Source organism: Antennarius striatus, chromosome 4 (genome assembly GCF_040054535.1).
Source record: "Antennarius striatus isolate MH-2024 chromosome 4, ASM4005453v1, whole genome shotgun sequence".
Lineage (NCBI taxonomy): Eukaryota > Metazoa > Chordata > Actinopteri > Lophiiformes > Antennariidae > Antennarius > Antennarius striatus.
Window position 1 is genome coordinate 1754448 of NC_090779.1, and position 15553 is coordinate 1770000.

The 15553-nt window shown below is 46.7% G+C and overlaps 2 protein-coding genes across 3 annotated transcripts in view; both read right to left on the reverse strand.

The window, feature by feature from the left end:
- Positions 1-184: 184 nt before the first annotated feature.
- On the reverse strand, positions 185-8641 carry b3gnt9 (UDP-GlcNAc:betaGal beta-1,3-N-acetylglucosaminyltransferase 9). The gene is made up of 8 exons (XM_068312766.1): positions 8251-8641; positions 4570-4707; positions 4273-4458; positions 4058-4177; positions 2569-3150; positions 1551-1792; positions 1208-1463; positions 185-1123 (listed from the first exon to the last, which is right to left on the reverse strand). Exons 3-8 carry the CDS (start codon positions 4378-4380, stop codon positions 776-778), a joined length of 1656 nt encoding a protein of 551 aa, XP_068168867.1. The 5' UTR covers positions 4381-4458; positions 4570-4707; positions 8251-8641; the 3' UTR covers positions 185-775.
- Positions 8642-10135: 1494 nt separating this feature from the next.
- The window catches only part of bbs2 (Bardet-Biedl syndrome 2), a 14123-nt gene continuing 8705 nt past the window's right edge, over positions 10136-15553 (reverse strand). For both annotated transcript variants that reach the window (XM_068313448.1, XM_068313447.1), the window contains 2 exons: positions 12342-12490; positions 10136-11374 (listed from right to left, as the gene is read on the reverse strand). In XM_068313448.1, the coding sequence (XP_068169549.1) occupies positions 11268-11374; positions 12342-12490 (256 nt within the window). In that variant the 3' untranslated portion in view covers positions 10136-11267. The remainder of the gene's footprint in view (positions 11375-12341; positions 12491-15553) is intronic.

Consider the following 15553-nt stretch of genomic DNA (forward strand, 5'->3'; position numbering starts at 1 on the left):
ATATAGGACAAATAGGCCCGCACACACTCCAGGTTTGAGCGGGACTTGAACCCAGAACTGCCTTGCTGTGCAGCGACAGCGCTACCCACTGTACCAACGCGCCGCCCCAACCTGGATGATGATGATGGTGAAAAATGTTCCAACTTTTGTTGACACACAAATGATGACCAGAACTTAAGCTTGTTGAGCAGTTACAGAAGTATAATCACAAGACTTCAGTTTACAGCTGTGAACCCAGTACTGTGTGTGTTCAAGAGAGAAAAAGTGTACAAGTGACATCATTCTAAATGTCATTATGACGAACAGTTGTAAGAGTCCACATTTCAGCAAGAAGTGTGTGTGTGTGTGTGTGTGTGTGTGTGTGTGTGTGTGTGTGTGTGTGTGTGTGTGTGTGTGTGTGTGTGTGTGTGTGTGTGCTTCTTTGGTTGCGTGAGAGCGATGCTCTGCTGTCTGAGTTCAGCTGTGATGTCAGACACATGAGGTTAAACCAGCTAACCACTTTTCAGGTGTTGTCCTTGTCAGTAAGTCTGCGTCAACATGTACCGCGTGACAATACAAGACATTCTGAAGAGTACACATTCACTTCATCTGGGTGTTTTGCTTCTTCTCCCACACTGCAAGAACACAGATGGGCTCAGGTGACCAAGGACAACAGACTTCAGGCTCTTTCCAGTTCATTTCTTTAGAAATCTGAGACTCTTTGTCATATTTTAACAGTTATTAACAAGTCTTTTCCGTTGGTGACAGATCTGTCTTTGTGATCATCAGCAGACGGTCACTGATGTGTGATGAACACCTGCTCCCCGCCGTAGTCGCCTGCCGCCGCCTGCGTTGGATCCAGCCGGTCCTTCCACTTGAAGGGCCAGGCTGTGGGGTTGGTCCGGTTGTGGCAGCTCAGCTTGGGGTCGTGCAGCAGGTTCCACATGAGCCAGATCTGAGGAGCGCTGAGGCTGTGGACAACCATCAGCTCCCTGTAGAAGCAGGGGTCAAACGTCTGGAGGTGGGGCGCTGCAGACGGTCGGGGAATTCCGAAGGTTCGAAAGCCCTGATGTCGTGACGGTTTGACGCCAATGAGCTGGAGGCACATTCCCAGAAAGACGTCATCGATCGGGAACAGCTCCACCTGGAACAGAAAACAATGGTATCTGAATGTAAACTTGTCAAAAACAGAGAATACAATCAGATAAAGTGTCCGACCTTGAAGTACCTGCTGACAGGACGAACTAAGTCTCCGAGCCGTATGTCCTGACATGACGAACCCTCCTCCTCCAGCGTAACTCGGGTACAACCCAACGCCGTACACAGACTCTGGCACATAGTACTTGGAATTGCGCCGACGAATGGGCTTAGCATGGATAATAACGTCACCGACAAACAGGTCATTTTCTGGCTTCTGACCACGCAGCATCTCTAGTATGTTGTCCACATTAACATACACATCAGCATCACCCTTGAAGACGAACCTGTGTGAGGTCAGGAAACAGGAGAACACTAGATGTCACTGGTTTTAGAAACTAATCAGATCAGGTCTTCATTTGCTTTCTACTGACTTGACATGAGGACAACTTCTGTTGAACCAATTCAGAAAATGTATTTCCTTCAGCGTCAGATTGAAGAAGGTATCTTCAAAGTCCCAGAGCAGAATATCCTGAAAGGTTTGGCTCTCGTAGGCGAGCAGCCGATCCCACAGAGGAAGAGCGGTCCGGTTCCTGGGGACGCCCAGCAAGAAAACGGTCCGGATGGACACCCCGTTTCGAAAAAGGCCCTCCTTACCCCAAGTCCGACGTACCACCTACGAGTAATTAAAAGCAGGACAAAATTAATGACACTGTTCTTATTCAGGGGCGGCACGGTGGCGCAGTGGTTAGCGCTGCTGCCTCACAACACGGTGGACCCGGGTTCGAGTCCCGCTCTGTGCGGAGTTCGCATGCTCTCCCCGTGTCTGCGTGGGTTCTCCGGCTTCCTCCCACCTCCAAAAGCATGCGCTTCAGGTTGATTGGCCAGTCCCAAATTGACCATAGGAGTGAGTGTGTGTGTGAATGATTGTTTGTTTCTGTGTGGCTCCACGGTACACTGGCGTCGTGCCCGGAGTGTCCCCCGCCTCACGCCCTGAGACTGCCAGGATAGGCACTGGCTACCCCGCGACCTGCGTTAGCGGATTAAGCGGGTTGGAAAATGAATGAATGAATGAATGAATGTTCTTATTCAAAACAGAAAATTTTAATTTAAAATTTCAGTCCTTCCATTTAGTCTAGCCTAGCCTATCCCATAAACCCACAGAGTTGTTGGGGCACCACAATCTGTGGTTGTCATCAGGTGGTGTGTCGTGGGCAACTGAACCTTGCGGTGCCCATCCCTCTCCAGGTTGGATGCGGTTTGACATCATACGCAGGATGCTTTGTTCTATTTAGGTCTCAAAACTGAAGCAAAAACCAATAAACATGCAGGCCAGAAAACAACCGTGTCTTAGGATGTGTGGAGGAGTCTGTCTAATTTCTGTACTGACCTACAGTAAAAGTGACCAAATTGACACAACGGTCCTCATCATTAACATTCAAAACATTTCACCTGACGTTTCTCAAAATCTGCAGCCACAGACTTCACTGCGATGAGCATGTAGGGAGCAGCTGTAGAGGTGTCCGTTACCCCCTCGTCTTGCTGTGATTCTGTGACATGACATTTATCAGGCTGGTCGATGAGCAGCTTAAAGTCTCGCTTGTCCTTTTCTCTCAAGTAGCCCTCAAAGTCAAAAGGGGCCATTGTGGGACCGGGAGTTGGCACAACGTTCTTCTGTGGCACCTTGGATTTCCCTTTAGATTTAACCTGAGGTTTGGACAAGGCTTTGGGGGGTTTGCCTTTAGGAGCCTTGGCTTTAGGGGGGTTGGCTTTAGGGGCATTAGCTTTAAGGGGTTTGCCTTTAGGGGCATTGGCTTTAGGGGCGTTGGCTTTAGGGGCATTGGCTTTAAGGGCATTGGCCTTAGGGGAGTTGGCTTTAGGGGGTTTGCCTTTAAGAGGGTTGCCTTTAGGAGGATTGCCTTTGGGGGGGCTGGCTTTAGGGGGGTTGGCTTTAGAGGGATTGGCTTTAGGACATTTGGACCCGGTCTCTGGCTTGCAGGGTGGCAGATCTGGTTCTGGAGAGCTGGACTGAACCTGGTAATAAAGAGAATTAACATGAGAGTGTGTGCACAAAATGTTTTCAGATGTCCTGTTGCACATTTAAAAAACTACAAACAATCAAAACTTAAAAAACGCCTTCATAATCTGTCAGGGTAGGTTCTCAGTAAGACGTTTCGCCTCTCATCCAAGAGGCTTCTTCAGTTCTTCAGAACTGTCTCTCTCTCTCTCTCTGTGTCTCTCTCTCTTTTCCTTGCCCTGTCTCTATCCTTAGGTTATTTCTTTTCCCACCCAACCGGTCAAGGCGGATGACCACCCTCCAGAGTCTGGGTCCCGCCAGGAGTTTCTTCCTCAATAAGGGAATTTTTCCCCGCTGCTCTCTTATGCTTGCTCTGAAGGGTTGTGAGAAATGTCCGCATTAAAGTTCTCAGAGTCATTGTGCCATTTGGGGTTGGCCTGAGTAAAAACAGTAAGGGGCATTTCAATGATCCTAACAGGTGATGACCCTTGCAGGGGTTACAGGGCGGCCAAGAAGCAAGGAAGTCCAGGAAACTAGAAAGTGAACATTTGTGTGCAGTAAAAAGTAAATCTGTTGTTGGGATGGGCTTGAAACAACAGGTATGAAAGAACAATTTGCTGATCACATCGTGTCCATAATTTATAATTCTTCTGAGAATTAGCAATTCTCATTTAGCAGGAAGAATTCCCTGACAGGGTTCTGTTGGGTTTCTCTGTCTGTTAAAGCACTTTGAACTGTCTGATGATGTGATAAAACACTATACAATTAAAAGTTGATTGATTGATTGATTGATTGATTGAATGATCCCCCTCTGAAACTTGAATGAACCAGTATAAGACTTCCCCATTCTTCCCTCCCACTCATTCTGATACCTACATGCCAACACGCGCACACATTCATAACTTCAGTCAGACCGGGTCGTACCTCTGGAGACTCCTGGTCAACTTTGGCCACGTTGGTACCCAGCAAGGTCCTGCTGGAGCTGGTGGAGCCGTGGCTGCCCAGCTTCCATGAAGGACTGCTCCACCCTGAGGACAGCATGTACTGGAAACACCAATGGATTTAACTGGACGTGAGAAGCGCACAGATGATTGTAAGAATCTAATAAAAGAATTTCACAAGGTAACGCATCACATTACCTGGTGGGCGTAGATCAGCACACAGAGCACTACCAGGAGCATCATGGTGCACATCACATCCCCCTTCACATGAAGGATCCTCCTCATCATCACGACCTTCCTCATCATCTTCTCCGGACCTCAGTTTAGCTTTGGACAGGAATGCATTGGAAAGAGCCTCTGCTGTCCAGAGGCTGTGGAGATACTCTGCAGCGTTTGATGAAAACATGGAGTGACTTTCCTTCTTCTTCTGTGGTGCTACACATGTATCCCATGTTTGCTCAGTGTTGATAAGCCAGACATGCACTGTAGTCTCACCTGTTTATGGGTTTAACTTAAAGCGAGGTGATTTAGAGTGACTTGTTGTTGAACACATCACTCATATCACTGGATGTATGTCCAGTGTGTCTGTCTCCATCTCCCCCTTCTCCTCAGACATTCACATGTCAGGGCATCCTAGAGAAAACCAGACACAATACAACATAAGCAAGGCAGTCAGAGACTGCAACATCCCGCGACACCCCTGAAATCAACATTTTACACTGACCTACACATTTTTGTGCCTCTGGCTTCCTGAAAATGTTGCTTTTTGTTTTGCGATTATATCTCATCAGTTTTCAGAGATGTGTACCTAAAAAGGTATGAAAGTGAAAATTTGACCTAGTTTTCTCAAGGTCAAGGTCATCATCTCATCTTCATCCCCTTTGCTGCCTGAGTCATGTGCTTTTTGCTTCATCTTTCTATCTGCAACAGTTGTGGAGATAATTGGTGGACGAATGGACGAACAAACAAACACTAACAATTACAATCAATCACTGCTTCGCGGGATGTAATGACATAACGGTTTTAATCAATCAATCAAACAAAAGTCCAATATACTGTAAACACTGAATTATCAGATTCTTTGTTTGTGTAGGTTCTCAGTTATCCAGGTCATGGTTATCTGAAGCTGTTTAAATCTCCACTGGACTTTAAGAAAGTTTCTTGAAGACGTTTCACTTCTCATCCAAGAGACTTCTTCAGTTCCAGCACTAGAACATCAACCAGGAGTCTCTTTTTCAAAGATCTTCCCTTTTAAAAGCAAACACAACCCAGCTGCACCTACCAAAGGTAGGAGATCCTGCCTGGATATGTTCGGAAGAGTCATCTTCTGTCCAACCACGTGCCCAAATCACCTTCACTCACTCCTTCATGGTGGAGGAGCAGTGGCTTTGTTCTGACCTCTGTTGGGTATCCAACCCCATGGTCCTTCTTTCAGGTTGGCTTTACCAATATCTCAGTCCTTCCGTTCAGACCATGACTGAGGTTTGGAACACATACCAGCTGGTAAAGCCAGAGCTAACTTGTCTCTTCAGTTTGATAGAACATCAGCCTCTCAATGACAAGACTACTGCATACTTAAAGCTTCACAACCCATGCAGCCTTAATTTATCTGATCAGTTCTATCTGAGTTCTTACAGAATGGACAGTAGACAAATCATTTGTGTCATCAGGGTAATTGTCTTTTTCATGGCTTTGCTTCAAAAACATGAACAGAATCTTCCTATGAAGCTGCAAAGAAAACCACTATGAAATAATTTAAGTATGTCAGGGGAACCAATAACCGATTGGCTGTGTTTGCGTGGGCCTGATCTGAGACCAATAAACTTGGAACGTGAACTCTGGTTAACCTCATTAACTCCAGATGGAGAACAAATCAACTAGTTGGCCCCTTCTCCAGTCCGACTATCACGAAAGAACAGAGCAATTCAAACAAACTGTTCTTCAGCATTTAAGGCTTTTTTAATGGTTGTGAATCATGCTTAAGACTAGAAGATGGATTAGTGTGAAAGTGAGAGAAAAGGAATGCGTCACTGAAGAAACAATAGCTTTCCAGATTTTGGAGCTGGACAACAATCACAGTTATTGATTTGTGATGGTATCTTTCTTGAATATCTATTCAAGTAATAATGATACTTATGTGATTCCTGAATCCAGGTTGCCATGGTCACATGAACAGGGTCAGACTCCCATTGGACTGTTAGTTTTAGATGCATTGACAAAACTGGGAAGCTGATGGTTAATACAGTGGTTCCTCTACTTACGAATGTCTATATATACGAAATTTTCTACTTACGAAACGCCTCAACAGGAAAATATTGCCTCTAGTTACAAAAGAAATTTCGAGTTACGAAAGGTAAAAAAATACAGTATGGGCTGATACTTGCAGCTCCCACAGGTTCCTGAACACAACATTCTCATTGCTGCTCTGCCATTGGCTATTACCTAGCATCTTCCTGTCATCCCATTGGCTAAGAGGGACCTCTGTGTGTAGCTAGATAGGTGTCTCTGCAGCGTCCTCGTCATTCGGCCCTCGACCCATGAGGTGTTCTGATAGTTTTACATAAATATACTAACTTTTAGAGTATTCACTATGGACCCCAAGAACGTGACGGAGAAAAGAGGAAAAGAAAAGACGAAGAAAAGAGTTTTTTTGTCCGTACAAACAAAGAGATGATAGAAAAGCCTGAAAAAGGGATGCGTTTGGTTGATCTCACCAAAGAATATGGCCGTAATGCATCTACAATCACCACGTTATTAAAACTAAAGGAAGTTTAAGGAGTTTAAGGCGTCGCGTGGGTGGTTGGAGAAGTTCAGAAGGAGGACTGGAATTCACTCTGTTGTTCATGGGGGGGCAAGAGGGCATGAACCAAAGAGGGCAAAAAACAATGAGGACAGCAGGTAAAAGGTAAATGACCATCATTTTTATTCTTTACTCTATTCTTTGTTTTTTACGTTATACACAACTCTCATTTATTGTGTAATAATCTAATCTTAACATGTATTTGTTACATGTTTTGATGCATTTTTATGCTTTATAAAACATTTATGTCTGAATTTTGGGGAGGCTTGGAACGGACTAGGGCATTTGCATGGAAAACGCATCTCTACTTACGAAATTTCTTCCGGAACCAATTAATTTCATAAGTAGAGGAACCACTGTACTGATCAACAAGTTTAACTTGAGGAAAATGAAAACGATTTCATTGCTGTTCTTCCAGATGGAATCTGACCAAACTATTCAAGTTTCTGACTCATCAGTCGTTGAATATTTTTCTCAAAGCCCTGAGGCCATTGAGGTGTGTTCATGTTCATCACTCAGTTTATTACTGCCATGTCCTCCTGTGTGACCATCATCTCTTTTCTTCTCCTGATTTCATCAGGTTACTCCTGGTGAGACCTCCAGGCCTCATTTATGATTCTGAAAACGTTCTACCAGTGGTTCCAGTGGACGAGGCTGGTGGAAACTGGGCCTGGGTGTGTCGAGCCCAGCTGCTACCAGTTTAGAGTGAAGCTGCTCTGCTGGTAAATACTTCACACCCTGGTGATTTAGGTATCGGCTGTTCTACTTGTCTCTCTGAATAAAACCATGAATAAAAGCTCGTATTGTGTTACGAAAATCTGACTCAGATTAGTGAGAGAAAGACAAATGGACGGCTGACGCTTCATCTTGGGGGGTGGATTCATGTCACCATGAAGGTGATGGCCCCCGGTGTCCATCCTGGAGTCCACCAGTGATGGTTTCTTTGCCTCTCTTCATATATCGTTGGTCATGTCCGGGTCACACAGATGGAATCTGAACATCTGGGACCTGACTAACATCCAAAAACCCACTGAAGGAGTTCAACGGGGACCCAAATGTTTCCTGAAATACAACCAGCGTCTGGCCCCACGACGGGGGGGGGGGGGGGTCCGTGTCTTATGTAAGTGAACGGAACGGTACCGACTACTTCCCAGAACACCGTGTCCCATCAGACATCACTAATGGATGCCGGCACGGCCTGCGGACCCCAGCCTGACGCGGAGCGTCTGCGCGCGGACGCGCTCCGAACGCGCGTCACCGCGCCGCGAGCAGGACGCGCGGTTCCAAAAGGAATCTGGCGGTGACGTCACTGCGTTTGGTGCAACATGTCAGTAGAACCCCGATGTGTAAGAAATGTCCGCTCAATGCAAACTCACCAGACGTCACGGAGGAAGAGGTCAAAGTGAAAACATCTGCCGGGAAGGTTGGAGAGCTGAAGGGTTCTGGAGAACAGAGGAGAACAGAGGAGAACAGAGGAGAACAGAGGAGAACAGAGGAGAACAGAACAGAACAGAGGAGAACAGAGGAGAACAGAGGAGAACAGAACAGAACAGAGGAGAACAGAACAGAACAGAGGAGAACAGAATAGAATAGAATAGAATAGAATAGAACAGAGGAGAACAGAACAGAACCAAACAGAACCAAATAGAACAGGACCTAGTTGAGCTCAGAGGACCGCAGACGGACGTCCAGCTGGTTCCAGGACCTGCAGCGGGACCCTCTGCTCTGGATCTGGTACCTGGTATCGGATCGTCTGCACGAACGGGCTGCTGCGCTCCGTGTTGCCTTCAGGTCTATAGGAATTTTTAAAACTCTACATCCAGTATGAAATATTGGCGGTCACAGAACACTTTTTGATGGCGACCTAAACTATAACAGTTCTGCAGATATTCTGCGTGCACGTGGTTCTCAAAAAGTAGGACCTTTCCAAATCTTTAAATCAAAATGTTTCAAAGACGAGGTGCGTCTGATAATGCTGGAAAACGTTTGTGTCTCAGGGAAGGGAAGACTGCACATCCACTCCTCTTTACATGTAAACTAAAATGTTTAAGGTATTTTTCTTTTTAAATTTGATTCATTCATGAGCTCGAATCCATAGCAATAAAAAGACCCAAAAACACTTCAATTTATGTGTAATAAATCTAAAATATATAAAAGTTTCAGTGTTAAATTTTATTACGGGGGAGGGGATCAACTTTTCCATGATACACCAGTGTTACTGGATACTTACAAACTCCAGACTATGTTTTATCAATGAAGACACGATTTCTTGTTCTTTTTACATTCACAGACAGAATTCAACTAAACGAAGTGCATTAAAAAAATCCAAGTTCAAGCAAATTTCCTTTCATTTTGATCTGGAGCCACCAAAGAACACCAACAGGTGTTGGTTTACACCCTCAGGGGGACACTAACACAACCTGTATGACATCACCTGAGTAACGTGTGGAGTAAATGAACAGAACCACAACTATAACATTGATTATTGAACTAATATGATGTGACGATCACTAGATAGTTTCACAAATTTACCATTTATTGTTCATTTGCCCCATAATTCAATCAAAATCATATACAAAAAAATATTGCATGCAAAAAAAAGAATTAACCACGACCATTGAACGCAACATTTTTTGCAGAACCACGTGACTTCAGTAGGAGAGGAGAAACTTCAAACCAGATGACAACTCAGCAACTTGGGATGAGAGAGAAGAGTTTGGGGGAAAGGAAACGGAGTGGGGTTCTAATGATGAGTCGTGACGTCACCAACAGGAAGTTCTATTAAATAATAATTATAAATAAAGTCCCGACTTGATAACCGCCGTGGAATGAGAGCAGCGTGTCCAGATGCAGCGCATGCGCAGTAGTGCTGATTTATGACCATTGAGCCAGATGCTGACGCTACAGAATGGAGCCTGTGGGGGAATACCTGACTATAAAAAACACACGCACCCCTAAAATCACGTGACTACTGTTAGCATCCAAGTCATGTTAGCTTCATTCTAGTCAGCTAACAGTTCTGCATGAAGGTCGGGTCCTCAGGAGAAAAATATGAGCCAACAGAGTCGCTGGCTTGTGGAGAACGTTGGCTGTAAGCCCTCCACATCTGCTGTGCAGACTGTAGAAGCTCCTCAGGCCGTGAGATAAATGATACCCACCATGACAGAGGGAGATTAGAGTCCCGCTGTGATTGGACGGCTGACCTCGCTCGATTCAAACGGATTCTGGAGTCCAATCCAATCAGAAACAGGCCACAAAACGTTCCACACACACAGTAGTTTATTAAAAGTTCATCTGACACAAACACAAAGGACATTTTCAGTCTCTGCACAATCTTCAAAAGGCTAACACTCACAAACGGTCATTAAAGACGTGTTTCACTCTGGAATGGAAACTCGTTGAAGACTCGTGTCAGTCCCTTTGGCCACAAACAGGTTATGGAGCTTCACGCTGTGATGTTCTCCAGCCAGCTGAGGACGATGGGGACGAGTTGAATCTAAAACACATGAACTCATGAAGGGACTCCCCACGGCTCCAAGGACTGATCCAAACCTCCAGGGGCTCTAAAGGCTCTAGAGTAACCCCGTTACACAATTACAGATCACCTAAAACTGACCTGGGACCTGGAGATATTCTGGATTATTCTTGTGAGCTGTATGCTCCAGAAATGCTTCTAGACTAACAAACCTGCCAGCTTCCCATCAACACTGTACCCCAGTACAGTGTACCCCATCTCCTGGGGTACACTGTACCCCAGGAGATGGTTCTAGTTGTAATTTTTGGGTGAACTGCTCCTTTATAAACCGTTCCTGTGTGCCCCCCCCCCCCCGTGACTCATCCTCCCCCAGATGTGTTCTTTCTAAACACAACTGTCAGCCGGTTCCAGCCGTTGCTGTCCGGTCCAACACCGCCCAGCGAGCCAACCTCTATTCTGGTGGAAGCAGCCAGTTCTGAACTGGAGGATTCTGAACCTGCTTCACTCTCTCCTGAAACCACACGTCCTCTGGTCCCAGATCTGATCCAGTCCTCCTAGCGGGTCTACACTGAGCTGTTTCTGCACCCTAACAAGGTCCTCCATGAAGACTCACATGGGTGGCTGCCAGCACACTAAGCCTGGGCCACGTTTGATTTCTGTCACGTTTCAGGACCAGTTAAAGCTTCAGGGAGCTTCATGGTGCCAGAATGCTGCGTAATCCTAAACCTGTGAGGGGAACAAATTAAGGCTACATCCCAATCTTAGACTCAACTGTCCTCGTCTTTTAACCTGCATGTAGAGACTCACCCGGAGTCATCACTCATCACCGAGGGTAACGCAGACGAACTCCATCATTACAGTACTGATCAGTGGTGCTTCCGGCTTGTTTGTCCGCTCCTTCAGCCCCCCCTTCCATCCTCACAGGGACGCCGTCCCAGCTTTCATGATCCTGAAGAGAGCGTTGACGTTGTTGCTCTTGATGGCGTCTCGACAAGCGGAGATCACCTGGTTCTTGGGTTTACCCACTGGGAGGGAGGGAGGTAATGACAGGACTTAATGAGACCCAACGGCAACATTTACAGACCGAAAGATTTGAACCGTGTGTCATCTGCTAACGTTAATATATAAATACACGTAACAGTTACACAATAACGACAGAGAAGAGACGGGATGACAACTGCAGTTAGAGACAGAACTAAGCCAGCAAAAGCAGCAGCAGGATTACTTCATTAAGCAAAAAACAGTGTTTATGCTGGTCGTTTTGTTTTATTTGGTTGTATTTATCTGTCCGAGAAGCAAAAGTTGATGACCACCGATTTAAAGGCTCATGTTCATTGTCATCTTACTTTGAAATACAGTATTTTCTGCACCATAAGGCACACCTAGAAGCCTTTAATTTTCTCAAAAACCGACCAGTGCGCCTTATAACCCACTGCGCCTTATATATGGAAAAAATTAGAATAGACCATTCATTGAAGGTGAGTTCTCAGATGAGTTCTCAGTTCCCAGCTCTAACCTCAACCCCCATGCTGTTCTCACACTTAAATATTTCAGACTGTCACAAAAAATTAGAAAACAGACAAGAATGACCCCAAAAGTCTGAAATATAGCTTTGACGGAGGTAAAAACTTACTTAAAACTTCTATCGCTGCCCTGTAAACCTAACAACTGGTTGTGCCCCTCTTGGCAGCAACAACTGCAAGCAAACGTTTTCCGTGACTGACTGGCTGTGGAGGAATTTTGGCCCGGTCGTCTTTGCATATTTATTTTAATTCAGCCACGTTGGAGGAGTTTTGAGCACGAACGGCCTTTTAAGGTCACGCCCCAGCAGCTCAGTCAGACTCAGTCAGACTGAGCTGCCCCCGGTCATCATCATCTGATGTTAAAATGGATTTGATGATCAGACACAGACGAAACAGACATCAGGAAGGGGACAGGAGGTGTCCCACAGCCGTGGGCGTTACCCCCACTAGGGGTCACGTGACAGCTCACCTCTCAGCCGGCCGGCCCGCTGGATGGCCTGGTTGACAGACTTGAGGCAGGCCAGCAGCGCGTTGTGGTGGTTAGAGCGGATTTTATACTCGTTGATCAGATCTCTGTTCAGGTCGTAGAGCTCTCTGTAGCGCTTCTTCATGCTCGTCCTGCAGACAGAGGGGCAGAAACACAGAGACGGGGGGGGGGGGTCATACAGAAATAACATCTCAAACATCTCAGTGCACACAGATGTTTCTAATGCTTCTTTCTTCACATTTATATCAGTGATGGTGGATAATAAAAATATGAAGGACTTGATGCAGGACTGTCTCATAAAGCTTCTTCTAATCCTGTGGGTTTGTCCTGTTACAGGTGTCCACAGCGTGGCCGATCCTCTTCATCCTCCTCTCCAACACCAACTGCCCTCTTCCTCACTACATCCATCCACCTTCTCTCTGCTCTTCGTCTTGTCCTCTTTCCTGGTAGCTCCATCCTCATCACCCTTCCTCCAACATCCTCACCATCTCTCCTCTGGACGTGTCCAAACCATCAGAGTCTGTTCTCTCTGACTTTGTCTCCTGAACATCTCATCTTGGCTGTTCCTCTGAGGAACTCATTTCTGATCCAACCTGGTCACTCCTAGAGAACCTCAACATCTTCATTTCCTCCACATCCAGCTCCACTTCTTGTCTTCTGTTCAACACCACTGTCTCTAATCCCTCCATCACCACTGTCTCTAATCCTCACCACTGTCTCTAATCCTCACCACTGTCTCTAATCCTTCACCACTGTCCTCCTCTATGTCTTCTCCCTGTAACCCAACAAACGTCTAGCTGTGAACTTCTATCTGGGAAAGAATCCCAATTCCTTACTACTGTCTCTACTCCCTCCATCACCAGTGTCTCTAATCCGTCAATCACCAATGTCTCTAAACCTCTCCGCTGTCTCTAATCCCTCCATCACCAGTGTCTCTAATTCGTCCATCACCATCTCTAAACCTCACTACTGTCTCTAATCCACCCATCACCAGTGTCTTTTATCTGTACATCACCACTGTCTCAAATCCATCCATCACCACTGCCTCTAATCCATCACCACTGTCTCTAATCCGTCGATCACCACTGTCTCTAATCCATCACCAGTGTCTCTAATCCATCCATCTCCACTGTCTCTAATCCATCCATCCCCACTGTCTCTAATCCATCTATCACCACTGTCTCTAATCCCCCATCACGGATGGCGCCGCGGATGGCCGCCTCGGTGTCTCGGTGCGCCCTTGTTTTTCTTCTTTTGAGCTTTAATTTGGTTTTCTGCCACTCTGATGGCTACGACTCCAGGGAAGCTCTCATGGCCATCAGAGCTGCTACTACAGAGGCTTTATTTCCCACTTTCCTGGCCTCAACTGCAGTTTTATTGCCAATTCTGGCCAAGCATGCTCGCAGCAAGGTGAGACGCCACAGAAGAGGAAAGCGCTCAGGTGCGGGATATTCCTCTCTAACTTGCGCTCACTCTGCAACAAAATGGACGAGCTGAGCCTGCTGCTAAACACCAACAGGGATTTTTCAACGTCTTGCGTCTTGTGCTTTACAGAAACGTGGCTGTGCGATCTCGTTCCGGACTCTGTGCTTCACCTGAGCAGGTTCGATCTCTTCAGAGTGGACAGGAACACGGCGCTTTCCGGCAAAATGAAAGGAGGTGGAATTTGCTTTTACTTCCACAACGGCTGGTGCAACGATGTGACAGTACTAACTCAGCACTGTTCCCCAGACCTGGAAGCCCTCATCATCAACTGCAAGCCCTTCTACTCGCCCTGTAAGTTCTCCTCTTTCATTTTCGTCAATGTTTACATCCCGCTGGAAGCTAACGTGCGCGAGGCGCAGCGCGCGCTGGCCGACGACATACTGAGAGCAGAACGTACACACCCGGACGCCTTGGTTACTGTCCTCAGGGTTTTAACAAAGGTAATCTCTCCCAAGACCTCCCAAAGTTCAAGCAGCTCATCAAGTTCCCCACCAGAGAAGAGAACATCCTGGACTACTGCTACTCCACCATCAGCGGTGCGTACCACGCTGTTCCCTGTGCTGCACTGGGCCAGTCCGACCACAACATGGTGCATCTGATTCCTGCCTACAGGCAGAAATTAAAGCTCTGCAAACCTGTTGTAAGGACATCCAAGAAGTGGACCAGTGATGCAGTGGGGGAACTTCAGGAGTGTCTGGACTGCACAGATTGGGATGTGTTTAGGTCTGCCACCAACAGCCTAGATGAGTACACGGACACTGTGACGTCCTACATCACCTTCTGTGAGGACAGCGTCATCCCAACATGCACCAGGGCTAGCTACAACAACCACAAACCCTGGTTCACAGCCACACTCAGAAGACTCAGGTCAGAGAAGGAGGCTGCATTCAGAAGTGGGGACAGACACAGATACAAGGAGGACAAGTACAGATTTGGTAAGGTGTTGAAAAGAGCCAAATCTGCATATGGTAAGAGAATGGAAGAACAATTCTCAGCCAACGACTCTGCTTCTGTCTGGAAAGGGCTCAAAGCCATCACCAATTACAAGCCCAGAGCCCCCCCACTCTGTCAATGACCTACGTCTGGCCAACAGCCTTAACGACTATTACTGTTGTTTTGAAAGACAATGGGACAGGCCTGACCCCAATCATTATCAACGACCAGCCACTGGACAGCAGCCCCATCCATCCCCACCCATTTGTCCTCCAGCACCTGGACTCCCCAGGATCCTACGCCAGGATTCTGTTAGTGGACTTCAGCTCTGCTTTCAATACAATCGTCCCAGCTCTGCTCCATGACAAACTCTCCCAGCTGAACGTGCCTGACTCCATGTGCAGGTGGATTACAGACTTCCTGACAGACAAACGGCAGTTCGTGAGGCTGGGGAAGCATGTCTCCAACACCCGGACTATCAGCACTGGATCCCCTCAAGGCTGCGTTCTTTCCCCTCTGCTCTTCTCCCTGTACACTAACTACTGCACATCTGGTCACCAGTCTGTCAAACTCCTGAAGTTTGCTGACGACACCACCCTCATCGGCCTCATCTCTGATGGGGATGAGTCGGCCTACAGAAGTGAGTTGGACCTCCTGGTATCATGGTGCAGCAGAAACAACCTGGAGCTCAACGCTCTCAAAGCAGTGGAGATGATAGTGGACTTCAGGAAAGACCCTCCTGCCCCCCCACCCCCCCTGTCATCATCTGTGACACT